Source organism: Chlorocebus sabaeus, chromosome 9 (genome assembly GCF_047675955.1).
Source record: "Chlorocebus sabaeus isolate Y175 chromosome 9, mChlSab1.0.hap1, whole genome shotgun sequence".
NCBI lineage: Eukaryota > Metazoa > Chordata > Mammalia > Primates > Cercopithecidae > Chlorocebus > Chlorocebus sabaeus.
Genome location: NC_132912.1, coordinates 36,479,183 through 36,501,532, shown reverse-complemented (window position 1 = coordinate 36,501,532; position 22,350 = coordinate 36,479,183). Strand labels below are relative to the sequence as shown.

Below are 22,350 nucleotides of genomic sequence, written 5' to 3'. Positions count from 1 at the left end.
TTAATTTCCAAGTGTTTGGAGATTTTCTTATCTTTTTCCTGTTGACATCTGGTCATTATGATCATAGAACATACTTTATAGAATTTCAATCCTTTAACATTTGTTTTGTTTTATAATCTTGGAAGTGGTGTATCTACATGAATATTCTGTGTACATTTGAAAAGAATGTGAATTCCGTCATTGGGGTGAGTGTTAATTATTTGGATCTAGTTGTTAATGTTGCCTAGTTCTTCTGTATCCTTGCTAATTTTTTGTCTACTTGTTCTGTCAGTTAATGCAAGAGGAGTACAGAAGTCTGCAAGAATATTGTAGATTTGTCTCTACTTTTTGTTCTGTTCATTTTTGCTTTGCTTATTTTAAAGCTCTGTTGTTAAATACATCCACATTTAAGATCACTCTGTTTTCTTGGCAAATTGACCCTCTTATCAATATGCAATGTTTTTCTTGATCTCTGATAATTTTCTTATCGCTGAAGTCTACTTCGATATTAATGTAATCACGCTAGCTTTCTTCTGGTTAATGATATAATATTTCATTTTTTATCCTTTTACTTTTAAACTATGTCATTATATTTGAAGTAATTTTTGTAGAGAGGATATTAGTGGAGATTGTTTTTATTATTTTTGGTCTATTCTGATAATCTCTGCCCTTAATTTTTGTTTAGGCCATTTATATTTCGTAAAATGTTTGATGTTTGGATTTGGGTTTATCATTTTATTATTTGTTTTCTGTTTTTCTGTCTGTATTTTCACTCTTCTGGTCCTCTTTTTTTGCCTTGTTTTGGATCATTTGAATATTTTTTAGTATTCCATTTTAATTTATTTTAGTTTTGACTGTGTATCTCTGTATAGATTTCTTTTAGTGGTTGCTCTATGGATTAGAATGTACATACTAACTTTTCAGTCTGTTTAGAATCAGTCTTTTACCATGCCAAGTGGAATGTATAACTCTTTCATGTAAGTTTTGTTATTCTCCCTCCTTTATTTTATAGATGTTATATGCACTACATCATTTCTCTTCTTTTATTTCTGACATTCCAAGTGTTCCTCATTTCACCTTCTTTATGACAGTTTTCCTAGAACAGATCTGCTGGCAATGAACTATACTTGTTATCTGAGAATGTCTTCATATATTACCTTCATTTTTTAAGAATATTCTCATTGGATTTAGAATTTTGAGCTGACAGATATTTTTTGTTTTAAACATGTTCCACTTTCTTATGAAATCTATGATTTAAATAATTGATCCCCTATAATTATATATTATTTCATCTGGCTCTTTTTAATATTTTTTAAAACTAGTTTGATTGATGGGTTTGAGTCTAGTGTTTGATTGATGGGTTCGAGCCTAGATTTGGGGGGTTAGGAGGTTACCATTTGAGGTTCAGTTCTTAAATCTGTTGGTTTATGTCTTTCACTAAATTTGGGAAATTTTTAAACATTACTCAGTTTTTTTCTTTACTACAACTTTCTTTTCCTTCTGGGACTCCAGTGACATCAAAGTTAGATATTTTATTATTGTCCTGCATATCCTGAGACTCTTTATTTTTTAAGAAATATTTTTACTCTGTCTTATTCAAAGTGGATAGTTTCCATTGATGTACTGTCAAGTTCACCAGTCTTTGCTCTCTCATCTCCATTTTACTATGAAGCCCATCAAGTGATTTTTAAATTTTGGTTACTTTATGTTAATAGTTCTAAAATTTTCTTTTAATTTTTATTTAAATATCTTCCGTTTGCTGAGACAGTCTGTCTTTTCATTCTTTTCAACAGTGTTTACCCTTACTTCTTGGAGCATTTTTATAATTGTTGTCTTAATGTCTTAGTTTAATAATTTCAACATCTTTTTCTTCCCAGTGTTGCCATTTTCTGATCATCTTTTCCTGTGTGACTTGAGACTTTTTCTGATTCTTCACATGCCAAGTAATTTGAGATTGTATCCTGGATATTTCGAGTATTATATTATGAGGCTAATAAGTTAAATAAGACTAATACTTGGTCTTATTTAAATCCTATAGAGAATTTTGATATTTTTTGCTTAACAGGCAATTTATCCAGTTGTATTCAGGATGCAATCTCCAGCCAGTATATAGGTTGTGATTCCACAACTGGTTCACTTTTCAAAGCCTTTGAAATGCTGTTCAGATCTGTCCTTCATGTACCACCTAAGGTCCAATCTAGAACATGGGTAATGGTCTGTCCATACTTAGTTTCTCACAATCTGTGATCAGATTCACATATGAGAAGTTTGAGCATAAACCCAAGAGTTCATAAACAGCCTTATGAGGTCACTTTCCTGAGCCTCTCTCTTTCGTAATCTCAGTACTTCGAGTTCCTAGAGACTGCTTTTCAGTCCTCTAGCCAAAACTTTGGGACTTCATTTACCCTACTTTGCCACATACTTCCTGCATCTGTGCCTGTGGAAGAGCTGAAAGAAGACAGAGAAAGCGCAGTGGAGGTTATATTATACTCTTAGGGCCACAGCTCCTCCTACTGGAGAGGAAGTTTTCCCTCCCTCAAAGTTTTAAATTCTTGCAGTCATCATTATTTCTGCTACTACCTTGAAGGTTAGGATGCAAGAGAATAAAGGAGAAAAGGGCAGTTTTTCTCTTCTTTAAGCCTTTTCCTGCTCCTTGAACCTAAACTTCACTGCCATGCCCGAGGGCCCACCTTCAGGTTTTAAGCTCCCTTGAATCCGGGCCAGGGGTACCTTTTGAAAAAAGAAGAAAAAGGTAAGGGGAATCACCCTGTGCTACTCTGAATTCTTGTCATGTCATCTTCTCCAGTCCACCTGCTGTGACTTACCCTTTAGAGTCTTTAAATAACTGTTCCCTTCATTATCCCCAGGTTTTATTAGCTAGAATCAGTAGCAGACATAAACGGTTTGTACATTCTCCATCTTAGCTGGATCTGACCTCAGGTATATATTTTTAATCGTTATCTAAGGTAATGGGTATTTATGGAGATTGTGAGTTATATTCATTTTAACTTTGCTAGACAGTTATACCACAAATATTCACATACATATTATAAATTAGAAGATACAGGAGTGGGAAAATGAAACTATCTAGAAAAGTATACAGTGAAACATTTCATCTCTAAAGTTTGAACACATTTAGGTTTGAATTCAGGAATCTGTTGGCATTCTCTTTTTTGATAGTTTTCTCTTAGCAGAAACAGTAGGGTGGGAATAGCAGAAAGCTGGCCCAGCAACGACTTACAGAATGAGAGAGATGTGAATTGGCCTTTAAAAAATCTGTGGAAGTTACTCATTTGGACTGGGTAATGGCTTTCTAGGCAGAGGGAACAACTTGAGAAAAGGTATAGAGAAGGTCCCCAACTTACAACTTCAACTTAAGGCTTTTCACTTTACAGTGATGTGAAAGAAATGTGTATTCAGTAGAAACCACACTCCAAGGACCTATGAAATCCTTTCTCATTTTCAATATACTGTTCAATAAATTATATGAGATTTTAATACTTTATTATAAAATGGGCTTCATGTTAGATGATTTTGCCCAACTGTAGGATACCGTAATTGTCCTGAGTACCTTTAAGGTAGACTAGGCTGGACTATGTTGTTCAGTAGGACCAGTGTATTAAATGCATTTTGACATGATATTTTCCATTTATAATGGATTTATCAAGATGTAACCTCATCATAAGTCAAGGAGTATTTATACAGGTAAAATGTGCCTGGCATGTGTGAATGTGTATCAAAGAGGAGTAGGCAAACCAGGAAAGGGAAATCTGATTCAGTTAGGTAATTACTGTGCCTTCTTAGAGATTGCTATAAGATATTCCCATGAACACATTTGAAATGGTTAGAAACACATGGGTGTGAATTTCAAAAAACACAAGTTTTTGAATTTAACACATATGCTAAATAACCAGTCCTTTAGCTTAAACTATGCTATCCTGCAAATGATAGAAAGTCTTCTGGATTTTTATTGGAATTAATCACATTTTCCATTCTTGTTTTTATTTACTAGGAATTTCATCTTATGACTAAAAAGAACAAGCCATAAGTTCTTTTGGTCTGAATTTGCAATATTTGCCTTTGACTTATTTTTAAATTAAACTTTTTATTTTGACCTAATGATAGATTCACAATAATACAGAGAAATCCTGTGTAGCCTTTACCCAGTTTCCTCCAATGGTAACATAATATAATGTCACAACAAGCATATTGACATTGATACACTCAAGATACAAAGCAGTTCTGTCACTACCAGGCTCTCATTTCCCATTACATATTCACCCCGTCCCTCTACCTTGCCCCATTCCTTACCCCTGGCAACCACTCATCTCCATCTTTACAATTGTATTATTTGAAGAAAGTTACATAAATGAAATCATACAGTATGTAACCTTTTAGACTGGCTTTTTTTCAATTCTTGGAAATTCATCTGAGCTGTTGCTTGTATCAATAGTTCGTTCTTTTTTATTGCTGAGTAGTTATTTCATGACTTGTTTTTTAGGCCAACTTTTTCCATTATTTTGCATTTTGTAAAAACAAAGTCTTATTACTCAGGCATTTTTCTCACTTATATATTTGCTTTAGAATTTATACTAAAAACAAAAACCTTAGGAGCATTCTAGTGTTCTTTTTAAAATTGCATTTAGGTTAACCAGTCATAATCTGTTGACATTATTAAGTCTTACAGGAAAAAAATACATACAAGTTGATTTTGTTACTTTACTCCCCTTTTAATTCCTACATCAGAAGTAAGATGAGAACACATGAGAGATACTGCTGCTTGAAAAATACTTAGCACAGCCTGTTTGCAGACACACTCATGCTAGTCCACGGATGATGCAGAAACGAGCCTATACCGAGGCAGCATTTTTTTGCAGTGCTGAAGGCCAGCATTAGAATGTTTTCTGTTTTCATTAGGCACCATGGTCTTAGTTGTTCAACCAAAACTCCAGCCTCAATAATGACGGGAAAAAATAGACTTGTAGTTTTTAAATTGTGGAAAGTAGGTCTTGGAGTAGATTCTGAAGTATGTTAAATACTCATCTAAAGAGTCTAGAATTGGGGGGCGGAGCAAGATGGCCGAACAGGAACAGCTCCAGTCTCCAACTCCCAGCGCGAGCGACACAGGAGACCGGTGATTTCTGCATTTTCAACTGAGGTACTGGGTTCATCTCACTAGGGAGTGCCAGACAATCGGTGCTGGTCAGCTGCTGCAGCCCGACCAGCTAGAGCTGAAGCAGGGCGAGGCATCGCCTCACCGGGGAAGCGCAAGGGGGAAGGGAATCCCTTTTCCTAGCCAGGGGAACTGAGACACACTCCTGGAAAATCGGGTAACTCCCACCCCAATACTGCGCTTTAAGGAAACGGGCACACCAGGAGATTATATCCCACACCTGGCCGGGAGGGTCCCACGCCCACGGAGCATCCCTCATTGCTAGCACAGCAGTCTGTGATCTACCAGCAAGGCAGCAGCGAGGCTGGGGGAGGGGCGCCCACCATTGCTGAGGCTTAAGTAGGTAAACAAAGCCGCTGGGAAGCTCGAACTGGGTGGAGCTCACAGCAGCTCAAGGAAACCTGCCTGTCTCTGTAGACTCCACCTCTGGGGACAGGGCATAGTAAACAATAACAAACGCAGCAGAAACCTCTGCAGACGCAAACGACTCTGTCTGACAGCTTTGAAGAGAGCAGTGGATCTCCCAACACGGAGGTTGAGATCTGAGAAGGAACAGACTGCCTGCTCAAGTGGGTCCCTGACCCCTGAGTAGCCTAACTGGGAGACATCTCCCACTAGGGGCAGTCTGACACCCCACACCTCACAGGGTGGAGTACACCCCTGAGAGGAAGCTTCCAAAGCAAGAATCAGACAGGTACACTCGCTCTTCAGCAATATTCTATCTTCTGCAGCTTCTGCTGCTGATACCCAGGCAAACAGGGTCTGGAGTGGACCTCAGGCAATCTCCAACAGACCTACAGCTGAGGGTCCTGACTGTTAGAACGAAAACTATCAAACAGGAAGGACACCTACACCAAAACCCCATCAGTACGTCACCATCATCAAAGACCAGAGGCAGATAAAACCACAAAGATGGGGAAAAAGCAGGGCAGAAAAGCTGGAAATTCAAAAAATAAGAGCACATCTTCCCAGGCAAAGGAGCGCAACTCATCGCCAGCAACGGATCAAAGCTGGACGGAGAATGACTTTGACGAGATGAGAGAAGAAAGCTTCAGTCCATCAAACTTCTCAGAGCTAAAGGAGGAATTACATACCCAGTGCAAAGAAACTAAAAATCTTGAAAAAAAAGTGGAAGTATTGATGGCTAGAGTAATTAATGCAGAGAAGGTCATAAACAAAATGAAAGAGATGAAAACCATGACACGAGAAATATGTGACAAATGCACAAGCTTCAGTAACCGACTCGATCAACTGGAAGAGAGAGTATCAGCAATTGAGGATCAAATGAATGAAATGAAGCGAGAAGAGAAACCAAAAGAAAAAAGAAGAAAAAGAAATGAACAAAGCCTGCAAGAAGTATGGGATTATGTAAAAAGACCAAATCTACGTCTGATTGGGGTGCCTGAAAGTGAGGGGGAAAATGGAACCAAGTTGGAAAACACTCTTCAGGATATCATCCAGGAGAACTTCCCCAACCTAGTAGGGCAGGCCAACATTCAAATCCAGGAAATACAGAGAACGCCACAAAGATACTCCTCGAGAAGAGCAACTCCAAGACACATAATTGCCAGATTCACCAAAGTTGAAATGAAGGAAAAAATCTTAAGGGCAGCCAGAGAGAAAGGTCGGGTTACCCACAAAGGGAAGCCCATCAGACTAACAGCAGATCTCTGGGCAGAAACTCTACAAGCCAGAAGAGAGTGGGGGCCAATATTCAACATTCTTAAAGAAAAGAATTTTAAACCCAGAATTTCATATCCAGCCAAACTAAGTTTCATAAGTGAAGGAGAAATAAAATCCTTTACAGATAAGCAAATGCTTAGAGATTTTGTCACCACTAGGCCTGCCTTACAAGAGACCCTGAAGGAAGCACTAAACATGGAAAGGAACAACCGGGACCAGCCATTGCAAAAACATGCCAAAATGTAAAGACCATCAAGGCTAGGAAGAAACTGCATCAACTAACGAGCAAAATAACCAGTTAATATTGTAATGGCAGGATCAAGTTCACACATAACAATATTAACCTTAAATGTAAATGGGCTAAATGCTCCAATTAAAAGACACAGACTGGCAAACTGGATAAGGAGTCAAGACCCATCAGTCTGCTGTATTCAGGAGACCCATCTCACATGCAGAGACATACATAGGCTCAAAATAAAGGGATGGAGGAAGATTTACCAAGCAAATGGAGAACAAAAAAAAGCAGTGGTTGCAATACTAGTCTCTGATAAAACAGACTTTAAACCATCAAAGATCAAAAGAGACAAAGACGGCCATTACATAATGGCAAAGGGATCAATTCAACAGGAAGAGCTAACTATCCTAAATATATATGCACCCAATACAGGAGCACCCAGATTCATAAAGCAAGTCCTTAGAGACTTACAAAGAGACTTAGACTCCCATACAATAATCATGGGAGACTTCAACACTCCACTGTCAACATTAGACAGATCAACGAGACAGAAAGTTAACAAGGATATCCAGGAATTGAACTCATCTCTGCAGCAAGCAGACCTAATAGACATCTATAGAACTCTCCACTCCAAATCAACAGAATATACATTCTTCTCAGCACCACATCGCACTTACTCCAAAATTGACCACCTAATTGGAAGTAAAGAACTCCTCAGCAAATGTACAAGAACAGAAATTATAACAAACTGTCTCTCAGACCACAGTGCAATCAAACTAGAACTCAGGACTAAGAAACTCAATCAAAACCGCTCAACTACATGGAAACTGAACAACCTGCTCCTGAATGACTACTGGGTACATAACGAAATGAAGGCAGAAATAAAGATGTTCTTTGAAACCAATGAGAACAAAGATACAACATACCAGAATCTCTGGGACACATTTAAAGCAGTGTGTAGAGGGAAATTTACAGCACTAAATGCCCACAAGAGAAAGCAGGAAAGATCTAAAATTGACACTCTAACATCGCAGTTAAAAGAACTAGAGAAGCAAGAGCAAACACATTTGAAAGCTAGCAGAAGGCAAGAAATAACTAAGATCAGAGCAGAACTGAAGGAGATAGAAACACAAAAAACCCTCCAAAAAAATCAATGAATCCAGGAGTTGGTTTTTTGAAAAGATCAACAAAATTGACAGACCGCTAGCAAGACTAATAAAGAAGAAAAGAAAATAGAATGAAATTGACGCAATAAAAAATGATAAAGGGGATATCACCACCGACCCCACAGAAATACAAACTACCATCAGAGAATACTATAAACACCTCTGTGCAAATAAACTGGAAAATCTAGAAGAAATGGATAATTTCCTGGACACTTATACTCTTCCAAGACTAAACCAGGAAAAAGTTGAATCCCTGAATAGACCAATAGCAGGCTCTGAAATTGAGGCAATAATTAATAGCCTACCAATGAAAAAAAGTCCAGGACCAGATGGATTCACAGCCGAATTCTACCAGAGGTACAAGGAGGAGCTGGTACCATTCCTTCTGAAACTATTCCAAACAATAGAAAAAGAGGGAATCCTCCCTAACTCATTTTATGAGGCCAACATCATCCTGATACCAAAGCCTGGCAGAGACACAACAAAAAAAGAGAATTTTAGGCTAATATCCCTGATGAACATCGATGCAAAAATCCTCAATAAAATACTGGCAAACCGGATTCAGCAACACATCAAAAAGCTTATCCACCATGATCAAGTGGGCTTCATCCCTGGGATGCAAGGCTGGTTCAACATTCGCAAACAGAACCAAAGACAAGAACCACATGATTATCTCAATAGATGCAGAAAAGGCTTTTGACAAAATTCAACAGCCCTTCATGCTAAAAACGCTCAATAAATTTGGTATTGATGGAACATACCTCAAAATAATAAGAGCTATTTATGACAAACCCACAGCCAATATCATACTGAATGGGCAAAAACTGGAAGCATTCCCTTTGAAAACTGGCACAAGACAGGGATGCCCTCTCTCACCACTCCTATTCAACATAGTGTTGGAAGTTCTGGCTAGGGCAATCAGGCAAGAGAAAGAAATCAAGGGGATTCAGTTAGGAAAAGAAGAAGTCAAATTGTCCCTCTTTGCAGATGACATGATTGTATATTTAGAAAACCCCATTGTCTCAGCCCAAAATCTCCTTAAGCTGATAAGCAACTTCAGCAAAGTCTCAGGATACAAAATAAATGTGCAAAAATCACAAGCATTCTTATACACCAGTAACAGACAAACAGAGAGCCAAATCATGAATGAACTTCCATTCACAATTGCTTCAAAGAGAATAAAATACCTAGGAATCCAACTTACAAGGGATGTAAAGGACCTCTTCAAGGAGAACTACAAACCACTGCTCAGTGAAATAAAAGAGGACACAAACCAATGGAAGAACATACCATGCTCATGGATAGGAAGAATCAATATCGTGAAAATGGCCATACTGCCCAAGGTCATTTATAGATTCAATGCCATCCCCATCAAGCTACCAATGAGTTTCTTCACAGAATTGGAAAAAACTGCTTTAAAGTTCATATGGAACCAAAAAAGAGCCCGCATCTCCAAGACAATCCTAAGTCAAAAGAACAAAGCTGGAGGCATCACGCTACCTGACTTCAAACTATACTACGAGGCTACAGTAACCAAAACAGCATGGTACTGGTACCAAAACAGAGATATAGACCAATAGAACAGAACAGAGTCCTCTGAAATAATACCACACATCTACAGCCATCTGATCTTTGACAAACCTGAGAGAAACAAGAAATGGGGAAAGGATTCCTTATTTAATAAATGGTGCTGGGAAAATTGGCTAGCTATAAGTAGAAAGCTGAAACTGGATCCTTTCCTTACTCCTTATACAAAAATTAATTCAAGATGGATTAGAGACTTAAATGTTAGACCTAATACCATAAAAGTCCTAGAGGAAAACCTAGGTAGTACCATTCAGGACATAGGCATGGGCAAAGACTTCATGTCTAAAACACCAAAAGCAATGGCAACAAAAGCCAAAATTGACAAATGGGATCTCATTAAACTAAAGAAATTCTGCACAGCAAAAGAAACTACCATCAGAGTGAACAGGCAACCTACAGAATGGGAGAAAATTTTTGCAATCTACTCATCTGACAAAGGGCTAATATCCAGAACCTACAAAGAACTCAAACAAATTTACAAGAAAAAAACAACCCCATCAAAAAGTGGGCAAAGGATATGAACAGACATTTCTCAAAAGAAGACATTCATACAGCCAAGAGACACATGAAAAAATGCTCATCATCACTGGCCATCAGAGAAATGCAAATCAAAACCACAATGAGATACCATCTCACACCAGTTAGAATGGCGATCATTAAAAAGTCAGGAAACAGCAGGTGCTGGAGAGGATGTGGAGAAATAGGAACACTTTTACACTGTTGGTGGGATTGTAAACTAGTTCAACCATTATGGAAAACAGTATGGCGATTCCTCAAGGATCTAGAACTAGATGTGCCATATGACCCAGCCATCCCATTACTGGGTATATACCCAAAGGATTATAAATCATGCTGCTATAAAGACACATGCACACGTATGTTTATTGCGGCACTATTCACAATAGCAAAGACTTGGAATCAACCCAAATGTCCATCAGTGACAGACTGGATTAAGAAAATGTGGCACATATACACCATGGAATACTATGCAGCCATAAAAAAGGATGAGTTTGTGTCCTTTGTAGGGACATGGATGCAGCTGGAAACCATCATTCTTAGCAAACTATCGCAAGAACAGAAAACCAAACACCGCATGTTCTCACTCATAGGTGGGAACTGAACAATGAGATCACTTGGACTCGGGAAGGGGAACATCACACACCGGAGCCTATCATGGGGAGGGGGGAGGATTGCATTGGGAGTTATACCTGATGTAAATGATGAGTTGATGGGTGCTGACGACTTGATGGGTGCAGCACACCAACATGGCACAAGTATACATATGTAACAAACCTGCACGTTATGCACATGTACCCTAGAACTCAAAGTATTATAATAATAATAATAATAATATAATAAATTAATAATTTTTTTAAAAAAAGAGCCTAGAATTTATCCCAAGGTGGATGAAGAAATGAAGAAACAAATAAATTAATCAAATTGCAGTTCCTAAAATAGTTATAAGTAGAAAAATTAGCAATGTCTAAAAATGTCATTTTAACCTTTAATATCAATGTCATATTCCATCTTATCAGGTAGTAACTCTGGCTGTTTTGATTTTCATTTTAGAAGAATAAGGAACATAAGTATACAATAATCAATAACTATATTACCATCATATAATTACCCAGTTGGCATACTGTTTATTATTTTAGTTTAAGGAGACACATTGAAGGGAGAAAAAGGGGGTGCTAGAGGTTTGCAGACACTTAGCAAACATTAATGTTTATCCTACAGCTTTGTAAGCACTTTACCAAGAATCTTTAAACTGTCATTTTGCTGATGGAAAGTATAAAATGAGACTTCAGCAGAAGTTAATCTCATCATTATCTACTTAAAACAGTGTTTTTTACATTGATCTAAAGAGGTTTGTGCATATTTTGACTGTTTTTCCTATATGATCATCTTTAAGTACTAGTATGAAAGTTAATGAGTAAAGAAAATCTGCTGAATAAATCCACCTGATAACCCAAGGCACTTAAAGGAAATACATGCTATAATGTGATGCAAAGATTTTACTTGATTAGTGCTCTATTTCTCAATTTAACAACCAAACCTAAAAGAAATTTAAATCAAGACTTTTGACGGACATATTCAGTGCAATTTGATTAGGGTGCAGATAACTACACTATTTTGGTGTGACCGTATAAGTATTCTGATCATAATTATGACATATACTCTGCTACTAGTTAGAAAAAGAACAGTTTTTAACTTCTTCATGCCTTTCATATATGCACGTGTTCTTAATACACTATTATAATAAATAAAATGTACCTGAAAATATAAAACATCTTGTTCAGAAAGTATGCATTTGTTTATCATACAAAATGTTTATTCTGAACCTATGCTGTATGAAATGCTACAGATAGCCCACTATAAATGTAGAAGTAGCAAGGGAAGATGACAGATATCTAAAAATATTTGTTAGTAGCACTATATTGTTGATTACTACATATCAACATATGTAGTAGAATAATGAATAAAGTGAAAGAAAAAGCATAATGCCTTAGGTGTTTACTTTGGGCACAGCAACGTTTGGTCCAGTCTTCTTTCTAGTTTTCTGGTACCCTAGTTAAATGAGCAAGAGTGTGATGGAAAGTGGGCTTTGAAGTCAATCAGACCTGCATTTGTATTTGATTTCTACCACCTAATAGTTGTGTGTCTATGGGCAAGTTATTTAACTTCTCCAAGCCTCAAGTTTTTTAACTTATAAAATATGTTGTTACAAAGCTTAAAAGAAGTAAGTTACTAGCACAGTGCCTAGAACATAGAATTTGTGCTTTAGAGAAGAAATAAAAATATATAATTCTACCATCTATAGGTAGAGCTCTTTTACCAAAATAATACTAAAATTCCAATTTGCTTATAATCCTAAAATATGTATAATTCCAGAATATCTAAATCTGTACTGCTTTTACTTCTCTATTTTTGTGATAAGACTGTCTACTTAATTTATTTAAACAGCTTTACTTTTCAAGGACACATTACCATATTCATAAAAGGAAAAAATTCAAATTAAATATAATCTGTACTGAAAGTTTCCTTTTCAGATTTTGGAAAGTTAAAATGTTTGTGATACCTGGATTTATTTTTTTAATTTTTTATTGATATATAATAGCTGTATATTTTTGGGGAGTACATGTGATATTTTGATACATGTATACAATGTGTAATGATCAGATCAGAGTAATTGGGATATCCAAAACTTTAAACATGTGTCTTTCATTTATTAGGAACACTATAGATCTATTTCATGTATTAGGAACACTATAGATCATGTATTAGGAACATTCATGTATTAGGAACACTATAGATCTATTTTAATTTCTTCTTCTTTGATTTCAGCAGGAAAGGAAGGGCAAGAAATCCTGGGGCCTGAAGCTCAGGCAGATGAAGCAGGATGTACAGGTACTCTGCTGCAGCTTACTTTCATACCATAGCCTTTAAAAGAAGGTCTTTTGTGTCACTGATTTCGCATTTGTGAGTCCTGAATTTAGTCCGTTTCCTTCTCTTTTATCTTACCTTCCTTAAATGTTTAAATACTTAGGCGTGTGATGCACTACATAAAAAGAAGTAAATATTCCTTAAATACAGAGTAACTTACAGATTCATATTACGTAGCAGATTTTTCTGTTCTATAAGAATGACAAGTATAACCTACAGATAATCCAAAAAATAAGTGTTTGAAAGATGATTTGAACTTCTGTCAAGTTTTTGACCAAAGTTAGAGAAATGCAGATCTAACTTTTGAGTTTCATTATTAGTTACCTGGGTCTGCTTTGAATTGCCCACAAGACAAAAAGCAGAAGAAAATAGAAAAAGCAAATATGGATTATCTATAAATCAGATGAGAATCATGAATATTAATGAGTTGAGTGAACATGTCGCGGCAAACGAGAATCAAAAATGTTTCTTAAATTTTCTGTGATTGAAAAAGGGTAAAATGAAGTTGAATTATCGTAAACAAGGAAATTTGCTTTTAGGTGACTAAAAAGTACATACTCCCTGAGACTTAAGGTTATTCCTCTGTAATGGATTCAGATCAGATTTAAGAAACAAAAGAGTAAGTGGAAAAATTAAATCAGATCTTATGTGTAATAATACCAGTCACTTTTTATTGTGTTCCGTAAAAGAGCCAGAACTGTTAAAATGTAAACTTCAAAAATGAATTCCAGATTATTAAAACATTTCCTCACAATATTATACTTAAACGTAGTATAATTGTACTTTGTATATTCAACCATAAATTAGATATTTCTGTCATATAGTTTACATTACATTTTCTTTTTCCTTCTCTTCTGTGAGTTATCATCTATAGATTTGTTTTTTACTTTGCTGTGCATTTTAGGAATATTCCATAAAGGCTTACAAATTTTATCTTTCATTAGGTAAGATGAGGTACGGTTCATGGCCTAAAAGTGTCAAGATTAGATTTTTATTCATAATATAAACAATAGCACTCCTATACTTGTCAGTCATTTCTGTAAAACAGTAAATCTTTGTGCTGTTATTAAAAGTGAATTCCAGGTTAATTAAATAATAATGGAGTATGTGATAGTTTGTGGTGCCTATAGCCTACGATTTTATGTTTTGCCCCTAACTTGGTTCTGTGTAACTTGCATGAATAATGTTTTCAGATATGCTTGTTATCATATATTTGCAATGCTAAACTATAGAATATGTAAAATATTTAAGCCGGACATTTGTTAGTAGTAATACAGTAATGTTAATAAACATAAGAGTACACTATTTACTTTTACCTAGTGTTGTTAAACTTTGATGACTTATATTACCAGAGTTACAGAAGACTACTTCCCCTTCTAGGTAAAATGCTATCCAAAAAGATACAGGTTTACAGTATTTTATCTGTCAGGCTGTTCTTCACTATAAAAATAAATAAATTCTTTCAGTTTGAAGTACTGAATAGTATGTAAATTTCCTCAAAAAAAATTGCATCTGAAAGGCAGAGTAACCTTCTCAAATTTTGTGTTTAACGAAAGTTGCTGCTGGAATGTAAAATCTCCCCCATGTACACAATGATGATCCCTGCTGCATTATTCACCTGGAACATGGGGAGTTAGGAGTAAGCAAACTTCCATTAAAGCTCCAGTGAGTGTAGCTTTAAAAGGAAATTTAACTTTTGAGACTTTTGAGCAGTTAAACTGTAAAATTACATCATGCCTTTGTTTTTGTTACTTTCTTGACTTCTAGGGAATAATATGCTGACAAAATGAGTAAAAACATTGTACAGCGGTCGCCATCATTAGTTCAGAACGTTGTCGCATCTTTGTTATAGCAGACTTCATTTTGCAGCTCATGAAGTTAAGGAACTATAGTCTGAAGTTAGTATTCAGAGTAAGAAATTCATTTAAAACATCCTTTGTTCCTTCTGAGCATCCCTTTTTTTGTTTATATAGTTGATAATTTTAGAAAGTTTCAAACATGGAGGATAAAGATAAGAGGAAGCCTGAGGACACTTTATTCAGGATGGAAAAATTGATTGATTGATTGATTTAAAAATATTTAGTGTTTATATTAAATATTTGCTCTCTCAAATACACGTATATAGTCATTTAATTCTATACTTTGATTGTCAATTTTGAGTTTTGTCATATTTAAAGAAAACCCAATTACCCTTTTATGCTCTGTATATTTGCTCCCTAATATTTAAATGTATACGTTTATCATCTAAAGACCAGGACATTTATAATTGACCTTTTCAAGATGTGCATTTCCCAACACTTTAAATTTTAAAAAGCTGCAGAAATTCTGGTCTCAGTTTGAAATTGAGCCTGGTAAATGTGGGTTCATGGAGATAGAGTGTAGTTTAATAGAAAGAGCTCAGATTTTATACCTGACACCTAATACCAACTTGTCTGCTCTAACAGTAATACATTTTCTCTCTGTGATCTCAGAAAACTTTTACTGACCCTAATTTTTTTATTGAGAAAAATTTTAATTGCAAAATTATGTTCACTTTGCAAGACTTCTTTAAGGTGTAAATAGCTAACAATTCCATAGTACTTACTACATACCAGGTACCCTCCTAATAAGTACATTAATGTATTAATTAGTTTAATTCTTACAACAACCTAAGAGGTACTGTATATAAATTTTATAGGATGTAAACTGATTATATACTGCCTCACAAATTTCTTAATGGACATATAAAATTTTTCATTTTAAATGTCAGTAGTTACAATTTAATTTCTGGCATAGTAAAACATTGACATTTTAACATCACTATTACATATGAAACCCGTAGTATATTAATACCTATTATCGTTTTTTAAAAAATATGAAAATGTTCTTTAAGAGTAAGAAATGTTAGGTCATAATGTTTACTTTTTGAGCTCATATTTCCATTCTATCTATATACACTATAGAATTTTATGCCAACATATATTTCCTGTTTGAAGGTATTTTTGATCAACTGTCGTATTTCTTTACAAGAAAAATATGTGTATAAATTAAAATTTCTTTTTAATTTCCAGGGACCACAAGGATCTTAGTTTTTTAGAAAATTCAGGGATTTATCATTTAATTGTTAGTAGTTCATAGTTGATCACAACATAAGTATATTTTAAATTTTAATTATTAAAGAAAAACGTTACTAGAAATGAGATTAAAGGAGCTAATTTTTAAAATTACTTCATAAATAGTAATTGTAATAGCTTAATATTATTTCTAGAAGGAAAAGTGTTCATCATTTGGTTTCTATTTTTTTAGCATTGAGGTACCTTTATTCTCAAATTAAAAGATGAAATAAAATTTTGTTATAACTGAATTGCTCAGTTTTTATATGTCTTCAGACATAATGTCAAAAGTTATTTGTCAATGAAAATATTTTAATGTCCTGTCAGCTTATACTTTGATTAACTATTTCTTCAATTTTGTTGAAAACCAAAATTTAAAGCCATCTAATTTGCAAAAAGATTTATTTCCCAGTCATTACAATCATCTATTCCCTCATTTTCTGGGACATATACCAGAAAGACTTTACCAATAGTTATTTATCAAAGGACTAATGATATCTGTTTTGGGCTTTAAAAATTTTTTTTCTCACAGTCACTTTGTTTAATGTATTCAGAAATGATTTAGGAAACTGAAATATGGTTAATTTAAGTATCTTTTACCAGTATATTTTTCATGAAAAACACTTTTATTATATGAACTGTATTTTGAGCAATACCTTATTAGTTCACCCAATTTCTGGAAAATTTCCAATAATCTACCCAGCAAAACCAGTTATCAACATCACACCAGCCAGACAATTCAGACTTACTTTCAGTCAGGAAAAAAAGCATTTTTTCATTTTTTGAACTCAGTGTGACAATACATATTTTGAGGAATTTTATAAAATCTCATCAATAAGGAAGTGTATGAAGGATATATTTAAAATACAAAAATTAGCCAGATGTGGTGGTGCACGCTTGTAATCCCAGCTACTTGGGAGGCTGAGGCAGGAAAATTGCTTGGACCAAGGAGGTGGAGGTTGCAGTGAGCCAAGATTGCGCCATTTCACTCCAGCCTGGGCGACAAGAGTGAAACTCAGTCTCAAAAAAGAAAAAAAGAAATTATCAGTAATGAAGAAAACATAATGTATAAGTAAATACATCTTATACTAATACTAAGTAGTAAAGTCAAGATTAAGATTATATAGATCTAATCTAATTTCTATGTTAAAAAAAATCTTCATCTCCAACTGTGTACCTTTAAACCTAATCAATGTATAGGAAAGCTAGAATTTATTGAAGTAGCAAAATTCATATATAAAATACAGATCATGCAGTTCTGAAAAGTGTATACTATTTAAAAACTCATTCCAACAGCTAGCACACTTATAGTTTTTATTAGGATGTAGAAAATATAAGATGGAGATTGCTTAATTGAAATAAATATTTTATATAATTTGATAAAAATAATTTTAACTCTTAGCAACTCAACATGGAATCTGTAAGAAATCACATAATATGTTAATTTCATTTATGACTTTTATCTAGTTTAAATTTAAAAAATTGAAGTTGCTTTGAAAAGAATGCCACTGATTTGTTCTGCTTTAGCTCTTCAGAACTGCTTATTGTTCTACCTAATGACAAATCCTAGGAATGATGTTTGAGAATATTATTTGCTTTGCTCTTATCGGTCTCCTGAAGAGCAATGAATTTTTAAATAATAGTTAGGGTCATTAAGGGAAGATTACCCTCACTCCCTCTGGTCATATTATATAGTTAATTTCGGCGTCCCAACCAGGACCAGTATACCCCCATTTCAGTTGTGCTTTATGCCTAATAGAAATTCATGTAAACAGGGAAGACCAGAAAACCTATAGTGATTCTATGTTGCCTGTATTTGTCAGTAAAGAAGGCTTTCCCTAATCAGTATTTTGAACTTTACTCCTTTGGCACCCAGGAGGACTTGACACTCCAAGCAGTGTACCATAATCATGTCATGGATGGATAGAGGAATATGCCTTTTCTCTTTTTTTCTTTTAAGAAAGAACAAGGGATACTGTGAAAAAGGGAGAGCAGGGAGAAGAACTTTCAAGGATGCTAGAAAAGAGTTTACATGGAATTTGAGGATCTGGGAGTTGATTCCTTTAAAACCAACAGTTCAGCTTACCTTTTAAAAGTCTTCACTTACCTCTGGATCCAGTAATCCCAGTTTGGTAACTACTGACATGAACTAAATAATGCAGTTCTTGGTATGTAGCAAATGTTAAATAATTGATAGCTATTGAGAAGTAGGGAAAAAAATTACAGTCACCATTTGTTACTGTCATTGGTTCTCAGGTTTTAAACAGCAGTCACCCTGATGAGTTCAGTTACCACTACGGTGCAGGAGATTTAGCAAGATTGTTTTAATAACCATCAAACAAACAGATGCCCATACATCCCCATTTTAATTTGGCCAAATGTCAGCCTGCTGGGAAGTGCTGTTTTACAAATTTAGACCTGACAGTTCAGTCAGAGTCTATAAAGAAGTCATCCCTGCGGCATTTGGGAGCCATACTAAGGCATTGCAGTTACCAGCATGGAGTAGAGGCCCTCCTCTGGAGCCAGTGGAGGAAATGGAGGAAAACCGTAGTACAGCAATACTGCTTTAGAAACTTGGCAGCACTTGGGGCTACCTTCTCAAAGCATAAGCCTTTCTAATTCAAGAAAAATTGCCTCTGCCTTAATCCCACAGTTAAACATTTACTGAGGCAGAAATAGAGAAAGAATAGCCTTGTTTTATATGAATACTAGTTTAGCTAAGAAACAGTTTTCATAGATTTGATACCCTTTGATGCTTATTAGAAATCCTTCTAACTATAGGTAATTATTAAAAACTATGTTCTAAGAAATCGTATAACTGAACTGAATGTCAGAATGGTTTATATGAGAATGATTCAGATTTAAAGTACAGTCCCCCCCCTACCATTATCTATGGGGGATAAATTCCAAGACCCCCCATCAAGTGTCTGAAATAAATACTTACATACACTATACTGTTTCCTATACATACATACCTATGATAAAGTTTAATTTATAAATTTTATACAGAGATTGCAACAAAAACTAATAATAAAATATGGTTATAACAATATGCTGTAATAAAAGGTATATGAATGTAGTCTCCCTCGCTCTCTCTCAGATTATTATTCTTGTACTGTGTTCACCTGATTTCAGATTGCAGCTGATCACAGGTGACTGAAATCATGGAAAATGAAGCCACAGATAAGGGGCTGTCTATTGTCCAACTTGAAATAAATATTGTGATATGATAGGTTGCTAAGAAGGTGACCTTTGAGAACTAAAGTTTTTTTCTTGCTTTATCATTAATTGGGAAATAATTCAGTCAACTATATTGCCTTCTCTGTGTTTTATTAGTAACATGCAATAGAAGTATGACTTTAACATTTAAAAGGGATACTGTGAGAATTTCACACATTTATAACACTTTAAACTTGTAAAGCAAAGAGCTATCTTAGTAGATTACAAAATGAGTGGAATTCATTTTTAATTTTCAAGAAATATTTTCTGCAGATTCAAGAACAATCACATGTTCTCTCAACATAAATAATTTCTTATTTAGAAAACCTTTGTAATAACTTAGTGGTGAGATTGCTTTGTTAAAAGTATGCTTTTTTTTTTTAGTAAAAGATGATGAATGCGAGTCAGATGCAGAAAATGAGCAAAACCATGATCCTAATGTTGAAGAGTTTCTGCAACAACAAGACACTGCTGTCATTTTTCCTGAGGCACCTGAAGAGGACCAGAGGCAGGGTACACCAGAAGCCAGTGGTCATGATGAAAATGGTAAATGGATCTTAACAACTGTGTTTCTTTCCCTGTTTAAAGGATTGTTGTTTCTACCATTCTACTATGGAACTTGCTCTACTATTGGGAACATTCTTGAGGACCAGACTTTATTACAGATGCCTATAGAGAGCAGTCTGTTTCATTAATGGAACACTATGGTGACCACACAGTAATAAATTATTAGCTGCTCATGTATTGTGGTAGTAATGCCACTGCATATGAAATGCTTAGAACAGTATCTGGACATCAAATTCCATTTACTTACATGGCAGTAGGCAGTAGAAGCGAGAAATAGAATAACCCTTACTGCCCTTTGATTCTTTCTCACTCTTCTTGTAGCAAATAAAAATATGGTTGCCTGCTTTGTACAAGAACATACTAATTTGGAGACAGTGGTTTTTCTGAATCTGCCTTATTCCACTCGGATATGAATAGTCAGTGTACAGAGTGTGGAAAATACAATAAAAATGTGTTCAGACTCTCCTGAGAAGAAATAGGCTGTGTTACAGTTTTGGAGGAAAAGACTATGTTATTGTTCACCAGAAGAAAGTAGGTTATCAAAGAAATGAAAGGGAAATACAAAATTTAAAAATATATATGTATTTATGTAAAATTTTTAGTGACTAAAGGCTTTCAAAAAGCCTCACTGAAAGGAAACAATGAAATCTGAAGAAATGATCCATTATGTGGTTCTAATAAAGGTTAAACCTTTTAAAGTTCGTCAAGTCCACACAGTACAATCTAAAAATTGAGGAACTACCATTCTGAATTAGTAAACAGTTTGAATTATAGAATTAGTTGATTTTGTTATTCATTACTTTCAGATATTTAGTGTAATCTAATTCAATGCTAATAAAGCATTTGAAGTATTCTGTCATATCCACAACATTTGTTTACATATTTATTCCTTTTTATAACCAAATAGTATTAAATTGTGCATATATGCCATATTTTCTTCATCCATTGATGGACACTGAGGTTGATTCCATATCTTTGCTGTTGTGAATAGCACTGTAATAAGCATGGAGATCCAGGCATCTCTTTGATATACTGACTTCCCTTGGATAAATATCCAGTAGCAGAATTGCTGGATCATATAATAGTTCTATTTTTAGTTTTTTTGTGAAATCTCCATACTGTTTTCACAATGACTGTCCTAATTTTCATTCCCACCAATAATATATAAGAGTTCCCTTTTCTCCACATCTTCACTGGCATTCATTAGTTTTTGTCTTTAATAGCAATTCTAACTGGGATGAAATGATATATTATTGTGGTTTTGATTTGCATTTCTCTAATGATTAGTGATGGTGAGCATTTTTTCATATATCTGTGGCCATTTGTATGTCTTCTTTTGAGAAATGTTTATTCATGTCCTTTGCCTGCTTTTCAATAGGATTATTTGAGTTTTCTTAATCTGTTGAGTAGTTTATATATTCTTCATATTAGTCCCTTGTCAGATGAGTAGTTTGCAGATATTCACTCTGTTGTTTCCTTTGCTGTGCAAAAGCTTTTTAGTTTAATATAGTCCCATTTGTCAAATGTTTTTGTTGCCTTGCTTTGGAGGTCTTAGCAATAAAATCTTTGCCTACCCCAATGTCCTGAGTGTTTTCTGTGTGTTTTCTTCTAGTAGTTTTATGGTGTTGTGTCTTATGTTTAAGTCTTTCATTGGTCTTGAGTTGATTTTTGTATGTGGTGGAGATGGGAGTCCAGTTTCATTCTTCACATGTTAATAATCAGTTTTCCCAGCACCATTTATTGGAGAGTATGTCCTTTTCCCAGTGTAAGTTTTTGGTGCCTTTGTCGAAATCAAATGGCTGTTAATAATGTGGATTTCATTCTGGGTTCTCTATTCTCTTCCACTGGTCTGTGTATCTGTTTTATACTAATGCCATGCTGTTTTGGTTACTGTACCTTGTATTATATTTTGATGTCAGGTAGTGCAATGTCTCCAGCTTTGTTCTTTCTGCTCAGGATTGCTTTGGCTATATTGTTCTTTTGTGGTTACATAAAAATTTTAGGTTTGTTTTTTCTACTTCTGTGACAAATGACATAGATATTTTGATAGGGATTGGATTGAATCTGTAGATTGCTCTGGGCAATATGATCATTTTAATTAATTCTGATCCATGAGATCAGAATTTTAATTAATTCTGATCTTTCCATTTACTTGTGTCTTCTTCAGTTTCTTTCATCAATATTTTGTAGTTTTCCTTGAAGAGG

The 22,350-nt window shown here is 34.9% G+C and overlaps 1 protein-coding gene across 26 annotated transcripts in view; it reads left to right on the top strand.

Annotated features, from left to right (window-relative positions):
• Window positions 1–22,350, top strand: part of ZEB1 (zinc finger E-box binding homeobox 1) — a 194,213-nt gene that overhangs the window by 147,330 nt on the left and 24,533 nt on the right. For 14 of the 26 annotated variants that reach the window (XM_073018867.1, XM_073018866.1, XM_008002698.3 and 11 more), the window contains 2 exons: window positions 13,169–13,231; window positions 19,963–20,124. Coding sequence is in view for 6 of the 26 variants with exons in the window: in XM_008002698.3 (XP_008000889.1) it covers window positions 13,169–13,231; window positions 19,963–20,124 (225 nt within the window). In the remaining 20 variants the exon portion in view is untranslated. The remainder of the gene's footprint in view (window positions 1–13,168; window positions 13,232–19,962; window positions 20,125–22,350) is intronic. The other 12 variants (XM_073018869.1, XM_008002699.3, XM_037986484.1 and 9 more) reach the window with 2 other exon arrangements.